This window comes from Monodelphis domestica, chromosome 5 (genome assembly GCF_027887165.1).
Source record: "Monodelphis domestica isolate mMonDom1 chromosome 5, mMonDom1.pri, whole genome shotgun sequence".
Classification (NCBI taxonomy): Eukaryota; Metazoa; Chordata; class Mammalia; order Didelphimorphia; family Didelphidae; genus Monodelphis; species Monodelphis domestica.
Genome location: NC_077231.1, coordinates 298,593,616 through 298,617,198, shown reverse-complemented (window position 1 = coordinate 298,617,198; position 23,583 = coordinate 298,593,616). Strand labels below are relative to the sequence as shown.

At 39.7% G+C, this 23,583-nt stretch overlaps 1 protein-coding gene across 2 annotated transcripts in view; it reads left to right on the top strand.

Annotated features, from left to right (window-relative positions):
• The first annotated feature begins 5,795 nt into the window (after positions 1 to 5,795).
• TOP2B (DNA topoisomerase II beta) overlaps positions 5,796 to 23,583 on the top strand; it is an 88,853-nt gene continuing 71,065 nt past the window's right edge. Inside the window, exon 1 of one of the 2 annotated variants that reach the window (XM_007505183.3) lies at positions 5,796 to 6,498. In XM_007505183.3, coding sequence (XP_007505245.1) covers positions 6,385 to 6,498 — 114 coding nt within the window. In that variant the 5' untranslated portion in view covers positions 5,796 to 6,384. The remainder of the gene's footprint in view (positions 6,499 to 23,583) is intronic. The other variant, XM_007505182.3, reaches the window with a different exon arrangement.

Genomic DNA, 23,583 nt, shown 5'->3' with positions numbered 1-23,583 from the left:
TGGAAAGGATCTCAGTGGCCTTCTCATTCAGCCCTTTGCTTGAAGAGCTCCAAGGAAGGGGAACCTACTACCTCCACTTTGGAGTAGTTCTAATTGTTTGGAAGTTTTTCTTTCTTTCTTTAAAAAAATTAATTAATTTAGAATATTTTTCCATGGTTACATGGTTCATGTTCTTTCCCTCCCCTCTTCCCTCCCCATTCCCTGAGCTGACAAAGCAATTCCACTGGGTTATACACGTATCATTGTTCAAAACCTATTTTCGTATTATTAGGAAGTTTTTCTTGACATCAAATCTGAATTAATCTTTTTACAACTTCCACCCATTTCCCCTAGTTTGGCCCCTAACAGGACAAGCCTAAGCCCTGCTCTTTCTGGTAGCCCTTCAAATAATTTAAGATAGTTTTAATCTCTGTCTTTATGGCTAAACATGGTCCTTTGATTCTCATGTGATGTGGACTCATGACCCTTCACCTAGGTTGTTCTCTAGACATTCCCTAGCTTATCAGTGTCCTTCTTAAACCCAGGTACCTAGCACTGACCACTACTCCAGATGAAATCTGATGAGGTCAGTGAGTCTCACAAAGAGAGATTATCATTTCCTCAGTTCTAGAAGCTCTGCCATCTTAATACACACGAGCACATGAGCTTTTTGGGCTGTTACATCACACTGAGGACTCCTTCAGTTTAAACCACCCTCAGGGTGTTCTTCCTAACAAATGCTTCCTAACCATGCCGCCCCATCTTATACTCATGAAGTTGATTTTTTACACCCAGTGTAAGAATTTACATTTATTCAAATGTAATGTTGTTATATTTCTCTCCATCAAGACCTATTTCACACATATGCTAAAAGCATGCAAGATTCTCTGAGGACACAGCAATGGCAAACTTCATTTAACCCTTTGATTATTACTTTCAAGTGAGTCATAAAACAGATGAATGCTTGCCGAAAGTGTTTTACCAATTTTGTGGAGGATCTGCAGCACAGAATCACACACACATACGTGTGTATTAAATAATGCTTTTTCTACTGTGGGATGGGGAGGGAAGGAGGGAGATACCTGGGAACTTTAATGTACCAAACAAACAAAAAGATTTTCTTTATAAAAAAAAATCTCTTTAACCCTTCTTTAACACCAATATTTTTCTAGTAGCACAGTCTCTGAACAACCAAAAATTGCAGTCATAACTAGGCTATTTAAGATTTCTAGTGGAGAACTGAATCTAAGAAGTAGCATAAAATATATTATCAGATGTATGACTAGAAAAAGAAGTAGGCTGATCTTATAGTGAACGGTAAAAGTGTGTGTTTTATTTGGTATATACAATATACAGGGTTGTTTTAAGGATCAAATGAGATCGTGTACACAATAATTAATGGCACCAATTCAATAAATAAGCACCTCATTTTAAGCTTAGGAGAAATGACCCTTAAAATCCATGTGGTTTCCTCCTTTGTTCCTTTAGGGAGCTTATATGAAAAGTTAGGAACATGATCATAATTACTCCAATCCCCTATTTTGGAAAATTCTCAACATTTAGGCAGAGGTTTGGCTCTCTGCCTTAATTTACATTTATCCCTGGCTAATCTCTTGCCTCTTTGTATGACAACATTCAGGTTACTGCTAACATTTGTGTAAAGAAATAGAGATGAGGAAGCTAAAGCAGACAGAAGTGAAATGACTTGCCCAGGGATGCACCCTAGTAAATGCCTGAGGCAGTATTTGAACTCAAGTTTTTATGACTTCAAGTCCAGCACTCTATTCAGTTAGCTGCCATTAGGATGCTAACAATGGGAACAGTAGTTATTTGATGAAAAAGTATAATTTTCAATAACCCATCTAGATGTCCTTATGAAGAGATAAAGGGCTATGGAATGAATACTTGATATAACCAAGTACTTCCGAAAAGGAGCCATTGTAAAAATACATTATTAGAAAATGTGTTCTTTTAAAGTCAAAGAATAAAAAACTAACACATCAAGATGAGTCCCCTACCTGCCCTTCTTCTCTGCCCCATTCAGTTTTCCTTCTGTCTTAAGAGATCCAGTATATATGTTAGGATGGACAGAACTGAGGAGACGAGAGTTTGGCTGTACCATATCTGTACTGCAATAGGCCATTTGGGGCACATTTTCAAAGAGACATTGACAGGTTGGAAGGAATCTTAAACAGGGTGACCTTTTGAAGCCATAGTGTCTGACACCTGGAGTAAAGGACCTGGGATATTTAGCTTAGAGGAGTGACAATTTATGAATGCATTGGAAGTATTCAAATATTTGAAGGGTTGTCTTGTGGAAGCAGAATTTGACTTGTTCTACTTTTCCTCAAAGGGCAGAATTGGGACCTCATAGGTGTTTGTTTGTTTTTTTTTAAGGAGTCAGCTTTTATTTAAATAAATTGAAATCTTTAGAATAGTAAGAGCTGTCCCTTAATGAAAATAGGCTGTTGGAAGGAGAAATCTAGAGAGTCAAGAGAGGAGGTGGTAGCAGCCTCGTGAATTTTCTTTTCCATCAAGCAAAGAAGGCTGGATGCCCATTTGCTGGGTACAATATATACAGGATTCATGATTTGGGTCAGGGTTGGACAATATTCATAGACTCATGGACTAAATTACTCTGGGAACACTTTATAATTTGGGAAGGACTTTTCTCAGAACAAGCATATTCTTTTTTTAAAGCTATTTTAAATTTTTTCTTAAATCTCAAATTTTGGCTGATAACTTAAACATGTGCCAGATTGTTCCTCACCGCCCAACAAATTGTCTGAATTGGCTATCTTTTCATATACCAGCAGTGTAATGGAAGTCACTCTGAAAATTTTGTAACATAAATAGGATTGAAGGGGGGAGATCAGAGAAGGTAATTCTTTTTCAGGCCTGTAGAATTGGCCTGCTATCTTTTAGTTTGAGAACAAAACCTTAAAATTTATTAAGATGCTTTGAAAATATAAACAAAAAATAAACCAAACATTTTATTAATGAATCATGAGATATATGATGTATAAAGAATTATGATGTAATAGTCTTTGCTGAAGTCATCTTGTAAATGAAGATTATGCCTTAAGATCTCAGAGAATATAAATGCTTTGGATGACTGACTGAATTCATTTTGAGACAAGTCACTGTCTCCTAGTTCAAGAGGAGAGAGCTCTATAATACAAGGTTCTCCTATTTTAAAACTACATTGCATAGCATGTGTATATAAGTATATTCTCTGTGCCTAATTTATGGGAGGAGATAGATAAGGACAGAAAGAACAGAAGAATATACAAAGAAGTCATGGGTAAGTTGATATCTCACCAGTGCAGTGATTTCATCAATGTATAGTATACATACTCTATTTTTGATGGGTGAATTCATTTGGTAATTATTTGGATTGTTAGCTAAGTTTTATGAGGCAATGTAGACAGTGGCTAGAGCAATGGACATGGAATCAGGAAGTATCTGGATTCAAATCATACTAATCTCTAATGCTTTATAACTATGTGACACAGCCAGGTAACAGTCTCTCTGAGATTCAGTAAAATTGGGTTTGTAATTTCTGTCCTAATAATAGCTAACATTTATATAGTGTTTTAAGGTTTGAAAAGTGCTTTACAAATACCAGCTCATTTGATCCTCAAAATAATCCTGGGAGGGAGGTCCTATTATACTCCCATTTCATAGTTGATGAAACTAAGGCAAATAGCCTTTATTTACTTATTCATTCATTCATTCATCTATTCATTCATTCATTCATTCTTTTATTTATTTATTTTCATATTCATTTATTTTTTAATTAATTTACTTTATTTCATTTATTTATTTTAAAACCATTACCTTCCTCTTGGAGTTGGGGTATTGACTCCAAGGCAGAAGAGCAAGCAGTAAGGGTTAGGCAATGGGGGTTAAGTGACCAAATAGCCTTTAAATGAGGCTTGGGGTCAAGATTCTGAGGCTGAGTTTGAATTTAAGGCTTCTGGACTCCAGGTACTTTCTTCTGTCCACTGCTCCTACTTCTCTCAATAGGTTGTGAAACCCAAATGAGATAAGGGAGGATTAAGTGTTTGATGTAGCCATCAGGAATTACTGTTGTAAGAAAGAAACAACTAAAATGCACCAATGTAGCCCTTTCTTCATCCTTAAAGTTATAAAGGAGTGTGCTATAGAGTATCTCCTTAGTAGGTAGTGTATATGTAAAAAAAAAGAAAGAAAGAAAGAAAAGGTGAGCTTTGTGAACTCTATTTGCCATTTGAAAAATACCGTTTCCTCCAGGAACACAAGTGTGAAGCTAAAATGGACCAGAAAAGAGGAAGGTCAAGAGAGAATAGCAATACTTAGTTTCTATGTGGCTACATTACATAAAAAGGAAAAAACCAAACCAAAACAAAACACTCTCAGTGGGACTACTTCAAATATTTAAAGTGTAAATATATTTGCACACATTTAGGGGCCTAAATTCTCAATAACAACAAACAAATGGTTTTTGAATTATCCCCATTTTTCACCTAATGACTTCCAAGGGCTGTAGAACTAATGAAAGTCACATTTAAATGGGGGGGGGGGGAGGGGGCGAATCCCTTACCCATCTCCATTTTAGGACTCAGATATGAAAAAAATTGCATTCTAAAAATCATAAAAGAATGAGCAGCGGGAACCCGAGTTCAGAGAAGCATCTTATCTATGACGTAATCAGGACCAGTTTTCTTAATCTTTCTAAATGCTTCCTTCCCCGACATCTCCTGGGCCTCAGGTCTCCACCACTCACCCTTCCATCCAGTTTCACCCAGCCGGGTTGTAAGGGGAGTGATGGAAAGGAGGGATGAGGGCGGGGGTCATTAGTAATCAGTATCACTTTCCCCATCTCAGTCTCCCATCCCTTCCTAGAGCTCCAGCAGAAAAGCCTCGTGGGGTCGAACTCTCTGCCTTCTAGCCGTGGAATGTTGCTGTTCCGCGTGGGTGATTTCCATTTCTTAGAAAGCTCCACTGGGAATGGACTCCTACTTTCGGGTGTATTTTTAAAGTTCCACTGGAAGCGTTTTTCTCGGAACGTTCCCAGGCTGGCTTTGTAAGAAGAGAAAGTGATTTTTCTTTGGTGAGCGACATGCGGAGGTAAACTGAGGACAAGGAGATTGGGGTGGGGGGATCTGAGTTGGAATCTGGGTGTCTTCTTTTGGACACTGTCTACACCTGGGTGGCTAGAGCCCCCGATGTTTACCCACGTGACTACTGGGTTCCTTTTGCTTTCATTCCTTCGATTTCCACTGTGCCTGGTGCCCAGCAAGCTTACTCCATGCTTTCTCTCCTCTTTCTGACGTTCAAGGCTGCTAGGAGAGGGCAGCAGCATCCCTCTAGACGCTTCCATCTGCCTTTTAAAAAGAGTTTTCCTGTGGGACACCCAAACCATCTACAATTTTTTAAAAAATGCACACACATGCACACACACTCATGCACATACACACTCTGTGTTCAGCTGCACCGGCATTTTTTTTGGAAGCAATCACCGCTCTTGGCTGAGTCAAAGCGAGCCACCCTGCTCCCCAGCACCCTGCTGAGCTCTCGAGGGTCCCCTGCCCTCCCACGACCTGTCACAGCTCTTCTCTCCACGATCCTAACTCAAAAACAAAAAAAAAAAAGCCTCTCTCCCCAACCCTTCCCCTGGGTTGCTAGCCGCAATGACGTCGGCCAGTCAGGGCCCCGCCCCTCCGGAGGCGGTCTGTTTTTCCGATTGGCCGAGGGGCCGCAACGGCGAACCCCCGATTGGGCGATGCGGCGTTGATGGACAGGAGGGCGGGGCGGTCTCCGCGAGCTGTCCTCCCTCTCTCTCTCCGAGAGTGTGAGAGTGTGTGAATGTGTGTGTGAGGGTGAACGCGAGCGTGGCAGCGCCGTGTAATGCCGGACACGGCGGCGGCAGCGGTGCTTATTGTCTGCGCGGGCGAGGGGCGGTGAGGAGGAAGGCGTCCTCGCGAGCACTCGCCTCGGCCTTTCTCCGTGCTTGCCCCGCTCCGCAGCCTCGGCCTCCTTGGCCACCGCTGTCGCGCTAGGCCCGGCCCGGAACCGCCTTCGCAAGCCCCTGCCTTAGCGGCCTCCTGGGCCTCCTGGGCCGCGCGAGCTAGGGGAGGCCGGGCGCGTCTCCGAGAGCGCGAACGCGCGTGGGGGAGGGGGAGGGGAGGCGAGTGTGAGGCGCGAGTGTGCCATGGGGCCCGGGCACAGGCGCGAGTAGGCGGGCAGTGGGCGAGCAGAGGCGACAGCTGCGACAGCAGCGACAGCAGCGACAGCAGCGACAGCTGCTTCGACCCCCAGCAGGCCCCGCTCCAGCCCCTGCCCGGGGCTCGGGCCTCGAGCGGAGCAGCGGCGGCGGCAGCGGCAGCGGCAGCGGCTCCGGGCCTGTGAGCGGCGCCCACCATGGCCAAGGCCGGCGGTGGCGGCGCGGCGGCGGCGGCGGCTGGGGGAGCTGGTGGAGGCGGAGCCGGCGGCGGCAGCGGAGCCGGGGGAGCCGGTGGCGGCCTGACCTGGGTGGTGAGTCGCGCCGCGGCGGGCGAGCGGCGGGCGAGCGCCTTTGTGGGGGGCCGGGCCCGGCCTCCGCATTGTTCTCGGCCTCGGCGGAGGGGGAGGGGACAGCCGGGGAGGGACGGGGAGCCCCCGCCTACCCCGCCCCCTGTCCCCTCCCCACTTTCCCTGCCACAAGCAGGGAAGGGGGTGCGGGGGGGGTGCCTAAACTTTCCCCCTTGGCTCAGTAGGGCTAGAAGGTGCAGCCGCCAGCCCTCCGCCAAGGGCCCCCTGCCGGGCCAGGGCTGGGGTGGGGGCGGCGAGGTCTGGGTCTGGGTGTTCTCTAAGTCCTAGTGCTCCGTGATCATCGGGGGTGCAGGGGTGCCCCAGAGGCTAAGGGTAGCCTTGACTTCAAGTATTGATCCATTTCGGGGTCCCCAAAGTCTTGGGACAGCTTCTAGCCCTGAACTTAGAAAAGTGATTAATACAGGGTGTCCCCCAAAGTCTTGGGTTATCTTCTAACCATGAACTTAAGGGAGTGATCAATACAGGGTTCCTCAAAGTCTAGGGGAAGCCTTAAGTTCGTGTATTGATCAATCCTGGGTATCTTCAAAGTCTTGGTGAAGATTTAGTCCCTGAACTTAGAAAGTGATCCATCCAGAGTGTCCTCAGCGTCCTGATGCAGCCTCAAGCCCTTAACTCTGGGTGTCCCAGAAGTCTTAGTGCAGGGATTTGATCAATACCAGGTGTCCCCAAGTCTCGGTGCAGGTTAAAGCCACCAGAGCTTCCAAACATCCTGGTAAAGTTCTAAGCTGTGAAAGCTTACAGACTTTGGGGATGCTGTTGGCTACGCTGCCCCTTCCCCCTGCTTCCGCCCTGCAGGCCTCTTTCTCCGTAGTGGCCTTCCTCCAACATCGTCCCCGGTTACCGTGGCCGCCTCTTGTTTGTTCCTAGTTGCCTGCAGGTGGTCCCCTCCCGCCCGTAGGTTTCTGCGCCTCGAGAGCGGGAATGGGTGTTTCTGCCTCTTTGTATCTCCAGCCCGGAGCCTTCAGTCACCTGTTGGCTGGGGCTCTGGGTGCTGCAGGTCCATATTCTGCACAGGCCATCTTTCCTTGGGAATGCTGCCCAGATCTGTGTGAGGGAAGCCCCGAGGCTTGTGTGTATCTTGAATATCAGATCCTTCCTCGGTCCTTATCCCTGAGAAAAGGGTTGTGAGAAGACTCCTTTCCCCTAATACTTAAAGACCCTTTATGGTGCTACCTGGTGTTTGGGATTACTGTAATTCAACTGAAGGAGAAGATAGGGACCTCTGTGGCTTGTTTGTTTATCCTGAATTCCAAATCTTTCATTGTGCCCTTACCCTGAAAAAAAAAAGGGACAAGGGAAGACTGCCGGGGATACTGTAGTTTGGCATACACCCCCTTCCTCCCTTTTCTCCTTTAGGATGCTGCCTTTAAAATTCCTTGGAGTAAGGGGTGAGGGAAACCCAGAGAGTTGTTCTGAGTCTTAAATGCCAGTTATTTCATGGTGTCTTTACCCTTGAAAAAAAGGGGATGTGGACAGCTGACTTCCCCTCAAACCAACACTTAAAAACCTAAAGAAAGGTCTGACTTGAAATATATTTTGCAGCTCACAGGGAATACCTATTTTTTACAGAAATTAATCCACTGTGGTTCCTCCTTCATCCATCAGGGTTAAGATGATTAAAAGCAGCTCTTAGAGATGTCAGCAGCTTAGGTGAAATGGACATAGGACTGAGTGGGGTGTACTGGAAAGGTCCCCTAGTTCAGAAAGGGCTCCAACTCCTACTAGATCTGGAGGATTTTGATGTGGATCTGCTATTGGCAAGTACTGGGAAGAGGGAAGACCTGAAGGGACCTGGTTCCCACGGCAGATCAATAATTCAGAGGCATTTCACTTGCTCAGCTTTGAGTTCAGACTAGGGTCATTTCCTTCATGTGGCTAACGGTAGAGAAATCCACTGGCTCTGGATAGTAGAGGGAAACAGTATATTATATTCACTGGTGTTGCTTTTCCAGGGGCATTTGACTCCTATTAATCATCTCAGGATACTTCTTTTCCCTCTTCCTCCCACCATTCCCTCCAAATGGGTCTTTTGTTAGTTAATTTATTCTACTACAACTTCCTCTTCTCTAAATCAGGCTTATTTGAGAACTGGGATTATGTGAATTAGACTAGACTAATCTATTCATTTATCAAAGGTTTACCAGTCACTTGTTTTTATGCTATGGAAGTTTTTTTTTTTGTTTTTGCAAAGTCTATTTATGAGAGTAGAAAATATTTAACTACATTTTATAGTTATGATCAATGCTTTAAAATTATTTTCTAAAATGTTATATCTGTTTCCATTTTAAGTATCTATTAGTAATTTGACTGGAGAAAGCTAGTGTGAATAAATTAGAAACAGGAGATGATAAACTCTAGATAGACTGGGGATATGGGAAAAAACTGCAAAGAAACAGGGTTGTTTTTTTTCCCCCTTTGGTCACATCCCTTTCCCTATTACTAAATTGACAACATATAAAGATTATATAATAAAGATTACATTAAATGTCCAAGTCAAAGTTAATACCAAGCTCATTCTATTGCGATAAACATTTTGTTCTAAAAATCGCAAGCTGACTGGTTTGTATTCTTTGCTGGAAAAATTATAGTTTACTGTTAGCCAACATTATGGGGAATCAAATGATCTATTTTCAAATTATGAAATTTTCATTTCATTTCATTAGCTTGACTTGTAAAATTCTGACAAGTTGACTGACTTCTCTGTGTGGTTTTATTCATTTTAAGAACTAGATTCATTTTGCATTTTTGAAAATTATACATTGATATTGACTTAGACTTGATTTTATGCCTTTTCTGAGTTGTGTCTATGATATAAAGTTATGATTTAAACTAGTTTTTCAGAGGGCAAATACATTTTAAATAAGGGTTTGTGTTAATGATATCAAAGTATATTGTTCTCTAAGTTCTCTTTAAGTAGTAGAATTTCAGAACTTCCGTTGAAACATAAGCATTTTGCCATAATGTTGGGGTTTTTTTGGATCACCATAAGGTATTTACCAAATTTCAGTTGCTTTACTTCTAAAATCAGTTAAGGGTCTACTGAAGTTGCTGGAGAAACTTAGTGATAGAGATGTAAACAGATTCATTGAAGAAAAGTAATTTGTTTTGAGTTCATTTGAATGGGTATATTAAAGAAAACCATCAAATGATATTTCAGATTATTAAGTTATGATTTAGCTTCTACAATTTTTAGTACTAAGATTAGAACTTGAAAGGGATTTTCTTTTTTATGAGTGACAGTATGTCTTGAATGATTGCTTAAAATTATTGCTCTACAAAATAATTTTCCAGCTCAACTTTTCTAATTGTATTTTGAATTGTGTTGTTCATAATAATAATCAGGTAGTTTTAGAATATTTTCTTGAAAACACCCTAGTGAAATAGGAGGCACAGGTAAGTGCCCCTTCCCTTTTTCTTAAGGATGAAAGAACAGGGCTAGCAAGTAGTGAAAGGGCTAGATTTGAAGTCCAAGGACTTGAGTTCAAATTTTGGCTGGGCTATCTACCTCCCTGTGTGACCTCAGACAAGTCTCTTAACCTCTTTGGGCTTCCCTTTCCTCACCAGTAAAATTATTCAAGGACTGGGACTTGATGACTGCCAAGGTGTCTTATAGTTCCTGTGATAAGTTTGAGATCTTTGCCAGATGGGATGATGGGATGGACTGGAGAGGTTTTTGGCTCCAATTAAAAATCCAGTGCTTTCTCCATATCAAGTGACATATTTTCCTGTGGTAGGTGACAAAATTTTTGAAAACCAGTGATAGAATGAAGGAATGTTTTTGTCAGCAACTTAAAATTGGTAGTCATCATACCTCTGCTAAAAGACAAAAATAATAGAAGGAAAAAAATTAAAACAAACTTTTCAGGAAAAAGTGAAGTTCTGGTTTAGCAGGCATATGAGGGTGATCTCATGAATATAGAAAGAGGTGGATAGAGTGCCTGACCTTGAGTCAGTAAGACACAGGTTAAAATTTGACTTCTAGATTTTTACTAGCTGTATGACCCTGGGCAAATCATTTAACCTTTGTGGACCTCCATTTCCTCATCTAAATGTAAAATGAAGATAATAGCACCTCCTTCCCAGAGTTGTTATGAGGATCAAATGAGATAATATTTGTAAAGCATTTTGCAAACCTTAAAACTATATTGTTATTATTATTACAAAACAGTAGAAAAATAAAAAGGCAGTTTTATTCTGATGGAGCACAGAAGTTACTACTAATGTTTGACATTTGCAAAGAGATATATTATTCCATTAGAGCTGCACACCACCTTTTATTACCACTGATACTATCTCCATTTAATCATGACAACACCTAAATCTCAGAGAGGCTGTGACTTGCTTTTGGTCACACAGTGTGGGAGTTTGAATCTAGATCTTGACTTCAAGGCTAGTGTTTTATGCTTAGTTGCCTTCATGCTATCAGTCAGTTATTCAGTCAATAGGAATTAATTAAATACTTGCTGTGTGCCTGGCACTGTACTAGGTTGCAAGGACTACCAGAATGATAATAATGACAGTTTAAGTTACTCCATTACTATTTTTCTTCTTATTGTGTTTTTAGAATTTTGAACTTAAACTCAGAGTCTAAAAATAGTTAAAAATTGTTTTTATATGTAATTGGGGAAAACCCAAATACTTTTAAAACTGAAAAAATTTAAACTTAATTTCTCCTAAATTGTTGATATTAAGGCCTGATAAGCTAGCTTATTCTTTAAAAGATATTTTATGTTGTATATTTTGAAGTATTTATGTTTTCTAGAGAATGGTTGCAACTATTTTATTCAGTTTCATTTCAACAAACATTTATTGAGTATCTCCTTTATGAAAGGCACTATGTTGGCCTCCAGGTATAAAAAGATGAATAATCACAGATGTTTCTGTTTTCATTCATTTTACCCTCCAATAGTGTACAGTTAAATTGTAGAATAAGACATATGCAAGTAATTATTATGCGAGTTGGAAGATCAGTACATGGAGGAGATCATAACAATGCATGAGAAATTTGGAGAAGGAGAAATCATCCATATTGGGGGTACCAGGGGAAGAAAGGTTTTAGAAGAAAGGTTTATGGAAGATTTGGTAGCAGCTAAGCTGGGCCTTAAAGAATGTTAGTCATTCCATATAGAAGAAACTCTTTTCACACTTGAGAGATAGTATTTACGAGGGGGCTAAGAGATTTGGAACAGTTGTTATGGAGAGTTTGTTGAGAAATCAATAAGAAAAAAAATTGTTGATATATCTTTTCCAAAGGAAACTGAGGCCATCTACACACACACACACACACACACACTCACACACACACACACACACACAAACACACACAAACACACACACAAACACACAAATTTCTCCTCCTCCACACCTTAGAACCTCTCAGACTTTTGCCTCCCGCATTCAACCTCAGAGGATGTAATGACTCCTTGCTGGTGTGACAAACCCCTCTTATCTGTGGCCCTGAACCCATAGCTTCTTCCATTGATCATCCCCATTGTGGCAAGGCTGATGAGAATATTGGAGGAAACAATGCAGGCAAAGAATTCTACCCTTCCTAAAGCATTTTACAAGTAGCTGTAATCTAGAATATTTCTCTCAGTCATAAGATGATTAAGTTATAAGAGCCCAGGGATAGTGGTGTCCAGTCAATTTGTTTCTTACCTTCCCCCAGCAGCTTCCCATCTTAAGCAACGGGAGGGAAATAAGAGTGTTCAAGTCCTCGACTACCTCTCCCCCTTGGCATTTGGGATGATCTTGAGCATCTGTAAACTGATGCACCTGGTCTGTGCTGACCTTTAATGGGTCTCTGAGCTTTCAATTCTCTTATTCTAGGATCAAACAGATATATGTGAAGTGATTTAGAGACTGCAGGGATGTGCCCAGGTGCAAGATCCAGGTTTCTAGGGTAGAGAGGGACTCCCTCCACTGATATGAGGGCAATATCTTCTCTCACAGTTTCAGTGAGTGTTCAAGAACACTGAGAGGTTAAGTTACTTGCAGGGGTGTCAGAGGCAGAACCTGAACCCAGATCTTCTGAGCTCTATGGACAGCTTTCTGCTCTGCTACACTGCTTTTCAGGAATGATGGCTTACAAACAGGTTGTATTTATAACATATATTATACAACCTTATATTACAAACTATTTGTTACAAACTAAAAGGAAGGGAAGGATAGGAAGGGAACAAGCATTTATTAAGCACCTACCACATGGTAGTCACTATACCAAATACTTTATAAATATACTCTCCTATTATCTTCACAACCATACTGGGAGATACAGAATCAAATAATAACTAATATTCATATATTGCTGATTATGTGGCAGGCACTGTGCTAAGTGTTTTACATCTATTATTTTTTTTTTTGATTGTCACAGCAATCCTGGGAATTATGTGCTATTATGATCCCCATTTTACATTTGAGGAAACTGAGGTAAATGGGTTAAATGACTTGCCCAAGGTGATACAACTAGGAAGTGTCTGAGGACTGAGTTGAACTCAGATTTTCCCAACTCCAAGCCCAGTGCTCTGGGAACTAGGGTGCCACCTAGCTGCCCCCAACTATAATGTTATGCAATATAAATGTGTGTAAGATGGCACCATAATATCATTCTTACCAGAATCCTCCTTCCTACCACCTTTTTCTGATACATGAGTGGGTGACATCGTCCTCAATAACTAAGAAACACTATAATGTTTTGGATTCAGAAATGCTGGTTTTCCTGAAAATGACCACCATAGCCTATAAATTCAAATCTGCCAGATGCTTGGATGATGACAACAACTCTGGCTCACAGTCATTTTTTGACTGATAAATGTACTTTACATATTAGCACTGTTGTGCGGTCCTGTCATTTACAATCTTTTAAATTTAGTATGGTGATGATCTTATTTTAATAACAACATCTTTCTTATCCAGCTTAACACAATGAAGCAATTTCATTTCAATATTCCTTGATGTATTTAGCCTAAGAGGCTGGAGTATGCTTGTTCCTAAAGAGTTTTGTACTCCTAGAAAGGATTCACAAGCTGTAAGCTTCAGATAAACTTGTAAATAAATGTATGACCATGAACTTTCCCTATCACCAGCCTAACCTAGATATGTCACAAATCAGTCAATAAATGACAATACCATACATTTACATAATGCTTACAACATATTCACAGACATTTTATTTTATTCTCACAATAGCCTGATGAGGTGGGCAAGACCCAAAGTACTAGTCTTTTTTATAGGTCCAGATATTAAAGTTCAGAAAGCCTAGCACCTGCCAAAGGGCATCCAAGTGCTTTGATTGCTACCCAGTGTTTATTTTTTTTTATCTCCTCAAATCTCCTACTTCCAGTTTTCCTTATGTCTTTCTGTGACAATCTCCATTCTTTGATAATTTTCTATCTTAATTTATTGTCCCTTAGAGATAGTTCATTCTGGAAGACCTTAAAAGCAAAGGAAACCAAAAGAACCTTGGTACCTATTGCTACTACAAAACTTGAATTCTAGATGATTTAATTTTGGTAGGCAATGGTGGTTGAGAAGTCATAATATTTTTGGAGATTTTCAATCTTGATTATACATTTGAATATTTTCCTTTTATCATTCAAAATTAAGATTCAACAAATATTAAATATCTACTATATTCAAGGCATCCTGTGAGTTGCTGATGTCAGGAAGATAAAAGTTAAATTGTACCCAATAGTAAAGTAGGCTTACATTATCCCTAGAGTGATACAACAGGTAAGGAGCACATTGAAGAGGGAGAGAGGATTAACACCTGGGAAAATCAGGGAAAGGCTGATGGAGGAAGTAGCACCTGCATTGAACTTTGAAGAAAGCTATGCATTATGAAAGGCCAAAATGAAGACGTGTGCTCCAGACATAGAGACAACCTATGCATATACACAGGTGGAGATAGTATGTCACTTAAAAGGAAGAGTCAGTATCATTGGTGGTAATGTATGTAGCATATGTGAATGAGAGAAGAGTAGGTAGGAGCCTGATTAGAAAGTCTTTGAGAAGCTACTCTAAGAGTTTGAAGGAAGCCTCTATAGATTGTCAAGCAGGGGAGGGACATGGCTAAATCTGTGTCTTAGGAGGACAATTTTGGCAATGAAAGACAGATTGGAGAGGAAAGAGCTTAAGTAGGCCGAAAGTTCAATTAGGAAGTTGGGACAATAGTTTAGGCAAAAATTAATGAAAGTCTTTGCAATATGAGTGAAGTGAAGGGGATGAATATGACTGATGGTATTGAGGTAGAATAGGTAGAACTATGGCTTACTGATTGGCTTTCAGGATTGAAAGCCTGAAGAAGGAAGAAGGTCACGATCACAACATTTACAAACCACTTTGATGAGGGAGGGGGTAGAGCCTTCAACAAAAATAGGGGAGTTGAGCAAGAAGGTTAACACAAGAAGATGATAAGTTCCATTCTGGACAAGTTGAATTAGAAATGCTAACAGATCATTTAGTTTTAGAAGTCCAGAATGTGGCTGGTATTTAAAAACTGGAGTTCAATAAAGTGATTACTCATATGCATAGTTTTGACAGGGGATCTGATAATAGACCATAAGGGAGAGACTGTAAGGACAGAAGAGAGAAGGACTCAGGACTGAGTTTTGATAGTTACCTATGCTTAGGAGTATAGGAAAATAGATAATTAGCCAGACTATCAAAAGTACAGTAATATAGGCCTCAGAAAAGGTAATTAGATTTAACAGTTAAAAGTGAATCATTGGAAATTGACAATGCAACAAAAGTTATTATAAGGTAGATTTAATTACTTTTAAGTTAGAGCTTTCTTTAAATTTATTTTTTATTTATATTTATCATGATGGTTGCATTTATTTTTTAAAAAGACTTGAAAAACACTAATTTTTAAGTTTTGGCATATTGACTTCTTAGAGGTTATACCTACCTTTTGTGTCATAGGTACTTTGGTAACAGAAGCTAATTCGAATCAGTCATTCCCAAAATAAACTAAAATTATATCTCTTCATGATTTTTCGTTATGAAACTTGTTCAGGACTTAAAGGTTTTTTGAAGTCACTAATTATCATTCCTTTGCTAGGTTAATTTTTCTAGCATGACAATGATTAGAATGTAATTAAAATCAATATTGTTAAAATGAATTTAAAAATTACAAAGAATAAAAAATAACAAATTATATTTTTTGGACCAAAAGATTCCTTTTCACCCATACCTAAAATTATTAGACTAATGATCCTTTGGATACTATGCTTCAGGCTGTTTTCTTTCATTTCTAAGTTCTTATATATGATTGAGCTTGGCAAATAGTAGGCACTTAATAAATGTTATATTGTATTGGGGGGAAAAATGAAAATTTGATATGTCAATGTTTTTTAGAAGTTTCCTTTAGCTTTCTCCAGGAAGTACTGATTAGTTAGCAGTGGAAACATTTTACTGTTCAGAGCTGCCATGGCATGTGACAGCCAAGGAGGTAGTAAATAGATTGCCTTTTAACCTTTTTTCCCACTGAAGAATGAAATTTCCCTCGACATTGTCTTTACTTTCTATATAGATGAATCAAGGCATTTTCTTGGCATTGACTTTTTCCTCAAAATATCCTTTGAATATGGAATCTATAATTCATTAAGAATGGGGCCAGAAGGGTACCAGCATGAATCAATAAAGAGAAATTCTTTTGCTGCCAACAAAACAAGTAGCAAGATAAACTCTCTCCTGCCAAGAGGTCAAAAGAGGATTCTGCTTGCTATTTTCTTGTTCTTGTAGTGCAGGTACCATGACTGTTTTCTAGCTTTGATATGGTTATATTTCTGGAATTAGATTTGAAATCTATCTACCCTACTTCAAGCCAATTTAACAAATATTTGAATGTTCACAAAAGAGGCATAGATGAAGAAATTATAGAATAGTAATTAAAGAAAATATTTTATGAAGAACTTTATTGTATTCCGGCTTTACTAACAATCTTGTGAGATAGTTACCACTGATATTATCATCCCTATTTTACAAATGAGAATGAAATTCAAAGGTTAAATAACTTGCTCATGGTCATATAGCTAGTTAATGCCAGAGGTAGAATTTGAAACTGAGTCTCTCCTGGCTCCAGTGATCTTTCCACCATACTACCCTGCCACTTAGAGAGTAGATAAAAGTAGTTTATAGTAATATGTCCAGACCATAAACCCTGTTTTAGTTTTGTGAAGGGAGACATTGCTATGGGTTAAATTAACTGAGAAAAGCTTTATTTAAAATAAGGAGGGATTGCTTGGTGGTGACAAGAATTAGAAGACATCTTAGAAATTATTTAGTCCAATCCTTATTTTATGAACAGTGAAACTGAGATCCACAGAATTTAAGTACTTTAAGTAGGAACATATAGGTAGCAAGCAGCAGAATCAGGATTCAACCCAAGGTCTTCAAACTCAAAATTCAGTGCTCTTTCATTTTACTGTTTATCTACATCAAATACATCCATTTTATGATATATAGGCACTTTAAGGGCAGGGACTGTTTTGCTTTAGGATTTGTATTCCCATCCACTAACAGTACTTTGCACATAGTGAGCACCTAATAAATACTTGTTGAGTGATGACTGATCATTTAATGACCTTATTTCCTGCCAATTTCCATTGTAAGCCTTCAGCTTTTTGCCAAACTAGACTCTTCATTGTTTCTCTTAAATATGACCTGATTATTCTCCCTTCTGAACTTACATACATTTCTTACCTTACTTGGTTACTTTCTGTGATTTCTTCTCTTAAGTTATCCAAATCAAATCCTCTCATTCTTATGCAACCAGATCATATATCATCTCAAAGAGATGCACATTCCCTTTTTTTAAAAAAACCCTTACCTTCTGTCTTGGAGTCAATACTGTGTATTGGCTCCAAGGGAGAAGAGTGGTAAGGGCTAGGCAATGGGAGTCAAGTGACTTGCCCAGGGTCACACAGCTGGGCAGTGTCTGAGGCCAGATTTGAACCTAGGACCTCCCGTCTCTAGGCCTAGCTCTCAATCCACTGAGCTACCCAGCTGCCCCCTGCCCATTCCCTTTTGACCCAGACTGAAGTAATCTCTTCCTTCTGTGAACTCAGAAAAGACACATTATTAGGATCACTCACATTGATTGAATGATCTGTAGGATCTGTAGGAAGTGGATGATGAAGGAAGGGATCTAGGTAGATGAGAAATACTTTCCTATCCAGTCTAGAATCTATCAGGAAAGGCAAAATCTCTGAAGGAAGACTGTTGTGGTTCAAGGCCCTGGAGGAGACTTTACTGGGCAACAAATATCCAGGATGAGAGGATGTCTGCCCTGAGACTGAGCAGAAGAGAGAATTGCATGATCCCTGAACGCTGGGTCAGGATTTGGGTATTTAATAATTAAAATGGGTTTGACAAATATAAGAATTTTAAAAATTGTTGTGTCATCCTATATAAAATTAACTTTTTAAGTCAAAATGCTGTTTAGTAGCTTTATTATAAACAAGGTAGAGATATTTAAGTGGGAAATATAGGAAGGAGATAGAAAATATCACCTAGCTAAAAATACCCTAAGTCCTAATCCTAGTGCCTCCAGACTGCAAATATGAATCCGAGTACAAATCTCACCAGAATCCAAAGTCCGGATCAGGAAGCCAAAATCCAAAGAGCTAAAGATGCTGAAAAACCACTGAGAACCTTCAGCGCACACGAGACCAAGACTGCCAAGAATCCCACCAGAGCTCACTCTCCTGAGGCTAAGAGCTGTAAAGAAGAAGAGCCACCAAGAATGAAGGCCCTCAATCTCTCCCATGATCCCACTTATATAGTTTTCTCCACCTATCAGCTCTCCTCATCACATCTCAGGAATCAATCACAGCCTTTCAATTTGCCAAGCAAAAATGCCCAGGGTGTGAACTTTCTTTGTTAGTGACTTACTAAATGTTAAACAGTCAGGGTACTTTAAGTTCTTGATTGATTAAATAGACCAAGGGAATAAAATTTTCCTTTCACAGGTATATGAAGAGAGATTTTTAGGATGGGAGAAGAGTAGCATACACAAAGACAAAGATAATGGGAGTAAGTGTGGAGTACATATGAGGAAGGAAAGAGAAGCAGACTGAACTCCTATCCCAGAGCAAAAAGAGGAGATATGGCTCTATATGGGTAAAACCAGATCATATTATTGAGGACTTTGGATTGTCAGGCCATAGAGTTTGGGCTTGATATAATGGAGAATAACAAGTGAGGGAAAATGTGTTAACAAAAAGGTTATTTAGTAAGCATTCCTTAAAGGCTGTGTTTAAGGCTGATAGCCTATAGTCAATAAAATTAATTTAAAAACTAATTTAATATTGGTTCTGTATTAGCTTTTAAATATGGCTATTTCGAGGCAGAGTCAAGATGGCGGCTTAGAAGTAGAAAAAGTTCAGACCGCTGAAAACCCTTCCTTACCAATCACAAACTGAATGCTCCTAGGGGATTGAAATTCAAACTTAACAATAGGATAGAGGCGGAGAACCCTCCTTCTGGACTCAAATCAAAAGGTACGCCCCCCTAAAAGCCAGAATCCGAGAACACTTGGGTCTAAGGGGAAGGCAGAAGGAAGGTCCCAGGACCCTTCCCCACTAACCCAGAGCTCTGAGCCCCCAGGGGCAGTGGGAACCTCTGGGCGGGCAAAGGTGCTGGTTTGGAGGGTCTACCTTGTGAGCAGCAGGGTGCTGGGCTTGGAGTGTCCAGCACAGGAAGTGGGGAGGAAGCCAGGGAGAGACCAGGGAGCCTGAAGCCCCGTGGCTGGGTCATTCTATTTGGCTCCAGTCTCACCGAAGGTTTTTTCCTCGGGGCACATCCAGACCAACCCAGTTGAACATAATCCCATCAGGACTCCTCAGAGCCCAGGGAGGACAGGACCCCTCTCCCCCCCCCCCCCCCCCCAGAGTGCAGGGCATCCCGCAAGGACAGGAACCTTGGGCGGGCAAAAACTGGGGAACCTTGCGGACAGCCGAGAAATAGCTGGAGAGAACTGGAGAGAGCATGGGTGGCATCAGCCCTCCAGGAGTCTTTGGCCTCAGAGCACATACAGCCCAACCCAGTTGAACTTAATCTGATCAAAAGCCTCCAGAGGACAGGGAAGCTAACATTCCTCCCCTAGAGACTGTACCAAGAGATCTGACAAAGTTCCAAGAGGGGAGACTGACAGCCCCAAAACAAAAAAAAAAATGAGAGGAGCAAGAGAACAGACAAATACAGGGGGAGCAAAGAAGGGGTAAACTTGAGCTAACAACAGAAAAAGAAGAAAAAATTACAATAGACGGCTTCTACAAAGGTAATGAGCAAAGAGTGAATGAAACAGAGGGGGAGGGATCAGCAAAGGAAAAATCAGAAATCCCAGCAAATTGGATACAGGCTTTGGAAGAACTCAAAATGCAATTCAAAACACAATTAAGAGAGGCTGAAGACAATTGGGAAAAGAACTTAAAAACTAAGATAAATCATCTGGAAACATAAAATAGTGTCTTGAAAGCCAAAATCAACCAGCTGGAAAATGAGGCAAAGGAGATGAAAGATGAGGCAAAGAAGATGAAAGATGAGAAAAAGGAGATGAAAGATGAGGTAAAGAGGTTGAAAGATGACCTCCCAAGAAAATCAGACCAAAAGGAAAAGGATGATCAAAAAGCCAAGGATGAAATCCAGTCTTTAAGAACCATAATACAACAACTAGAATTAAGTGACCTCACAAGGCAGCAGGCCACTATAAAACAAAACCAAAGGAATGAAAAAAATTGAGGAAAATATGAAACATCTCATTCACAAAACAGAGGATTTAGAAAATCATTTGAGGAGAGACAATTTAAGAGTCATTGGTCTACCAAAAGACCATGACAAAAGAAAAAGCCTGGACATCATACTACAGGAAATTATTAAAGAAAACCCCGATATCCTAGAACATAAGGGAAAAGTGGAGATTGAAAGAATCCACAGATCACCTCCTGTTCTTAATCCCCAACTGACAACACCCAGGAATGTTATAGCCAAGTTCAAGAACTATCAGACGAAAGAAAAGATATTACAAGCTGCCAAGAGGAAGTCATTCAGATACCACAGAACCACAGTGAGGATAACGCAGGATCTGGCTGCATCCACACTGAAAAACCAAAAGGCATGGAATATGATATTCCGGAAAGCAAGGGAACTAGGTCTACAACCAAGAATCAACTACCCAGCAAAACTGACTATATTTTTACAGAGGAAAGTATGGTCATTCAACAAAATAGAAGAAAATAGAAGAATTTCAAAAATTTGTAAAGAAAAAGAATTTGTAAAGAAAAGACCAGACCTGAACAGAAAATTTGATGTCCAAGCACAGAATTCAAGAGAATCATCAAAAGGTAATTAAAAAAGAGGGAAAAAAGAAAAACAAAACAAAACAAAACAAAAAAATTTTTAAGAGACTCAATAAGTTAAAATGATATGTATCCCTATAAGAAAAGAGGTCATTGGTAACTCTTAAAAAGTGTTATTATTACCTGGGCAGCAAAAAGAAGTACACTTAGAGGGAACAGTGACAAACTGTATAGGATAAAAGGACAAGACATAAATAGGTATATAGATATATGCATGAATATATACACATGAGTATGCATATATATTACTTATATATAATTTAATAATAGTTATATATATATAACTAGAGCTTAAAAATAGGTTAATATTAAAAGAAATGGGAAAAGAAACAAACGGGGGTAAATTTATATGTCACAAAGAAGCTCATAGTGGGAGGGGGGAGAACATCAATACACTGGAAGGGTAAAGAGGTTGGAGACAGGAAATACTCAACTTTTTCGTGCTTTGAAATTGACTCAAAGAGGGAAAAACAATCCAATCCATTGGGGCAGAGAATAGATTTGCGCCCTATAGGGGAGTAGAAGGGTAACAAATGGACTGGTGGGGAGGGAAGCAGTACAAGGGAGGGAGGGGGTGGGGAGTTACGTTTAGAAAGACTACAGGGGGGAATAAGAAGGGAGGAGGGTAGAAAGGGAAGTAAAATAAGGGTGGGAACTAGGGGGACTGATTAAAAACAAAAATTGGTGTAGAAGGAAATAGTGAAAGAAGACAAGGCAGGAACAGGAGTAGAAATCAAAATGCTGGGTAATACACAGCTAGTAATCATAACTCTGAATGTGAATGGAATGAACTCACCCATAAAATGCAAGCGAATAGCAGAGTGGATTAGAATCCAAAACTCTACCATATGCTGTCTACAAGAAACACACATGAGAAAGGTAGATACACATAGGGTGAAAGTGAGAGAGTGGAGCCAAATCTATTGGGCATCAACTGACAAAAAGAAGGCAAGAGTCACAAATCATGATATCCGACAAAGCCAAAGTAAAAATAAATCTAGTTAAAAGAGATAGGGAAGGTAATTACATCCTGATAAAAGGCAGTATAGACAATGAGGAAATATCTGTACTCAACATGTATGCACCAAATGGCATAGCATCCAAATTTCTAAAGGAGAAACTAGAAGAGTTCAAGGACGAAATAGATAGAAAAACTATACTAGTGGGAGTCCTGAACCTTCCTCTATCCGAACTAGATAAATCAAACCAAAAAATAAATAAGAAAGAGGTAAGAGAATGGAATGAAATCTTAGAAAAATTAGTAGACATGTGGAGAAAAATAAATAGGGACAAAAACGAATATACCTTCTTTTCTGCAGCACATGGTACATTCACAAAAACTGACCATGTATTAGGGCATAAAAACATTGCAAACAAGTGCAAAAGAGCAGAAATAATAAATGCAACTTTCTCAAGTCACAATGCAATGAAAATAATAATTAGTAAGGGAACATGGAGAGGTAAATAAAAAATTCATTGGAAATTAAACTATATGATTCTCCAAAACCAGTTAGTTAAAGAACAAATTGTAGAAACAATAATTTCATGGAAGAAAATGACAATGATGAGACATCCTTTCAAAACCTATGGGATGCAGCCAAAGCAGTACTCGGGGGTGGGGGGGGGATTTATATCCTTGAGTTCATATATTAACAAATTAAGAAGGGCAGAGGTCAATGAATTGGGCATGCAAATTAAAAAATTAGAAAGCAAACAAATTAAAATCCTTAGATGAAGACTAAATTAGAGATCCTAAAACTCAAAGGAGAAATTAATAAGATTGAAAGTCAAATAACTATTGATTTAATAAATAAGACTAGAAGCTGATACTTTGAAAAAACAAATAAAATAGACTAGCCAGTCTAATTAAAAAAAGGAAAGAAATAAACCAAATTGACAGTATCCAAGATGAAAAAGGAGACCTAACCTCTAATGAAGAGGAAATTAAGGCAATCATTAAAAACTACTATGCCCAATTATATGGCAACAAATATGGCAATCTAGGTGATGTGGATGAATACTTACAAAAATATAAATTGCCTAGACTAAAAGAGGAAGAAATAAATTACCTAAACAACTCCATTTCAGAAAATGAAATGGAACAAGCCATCAAAGAACTCCCTAAGAAAAAATCCCCAGCTCCAGATGGATTCACAAATGAATTCTATCAAACATTCAAAGAACAATTAATCCCAATATTAAACAAACTATTTGACAGAATAAGCCAAGAAAGAGTTCTAACAAATTCATTCTACGACACAAACATGGTACTGATCCCAAAGCCAGGCAGGTCAAAAACAGAGAAAGAAAACTATAGACCAATCTCCCTAATGAATATAGACACAAAAATCATAAATAGGATACTAGCAAAAAGACTCCAGCAAGTCATCACAAGAGTCATCCACTATGACCAGGCAGGATTCATACCAGGAATGCAAGGATGGTTCAATATTAGGAAAACCATCCACATAATTGACCATATTAACAAGCAAACTGACAAAAATCACATGATTATCTCAATAGATGCAGAAAAAGCCTTTGACAAAATACAACACCCATTCCTATTGAAAACACTGGAAAGTATAGGAATAGAAGGGCCTTTCCTAAAAATAATAAACAGTATATATCTAAAACCATCAGCAAACATCATCTGCAATGGGGATAAACT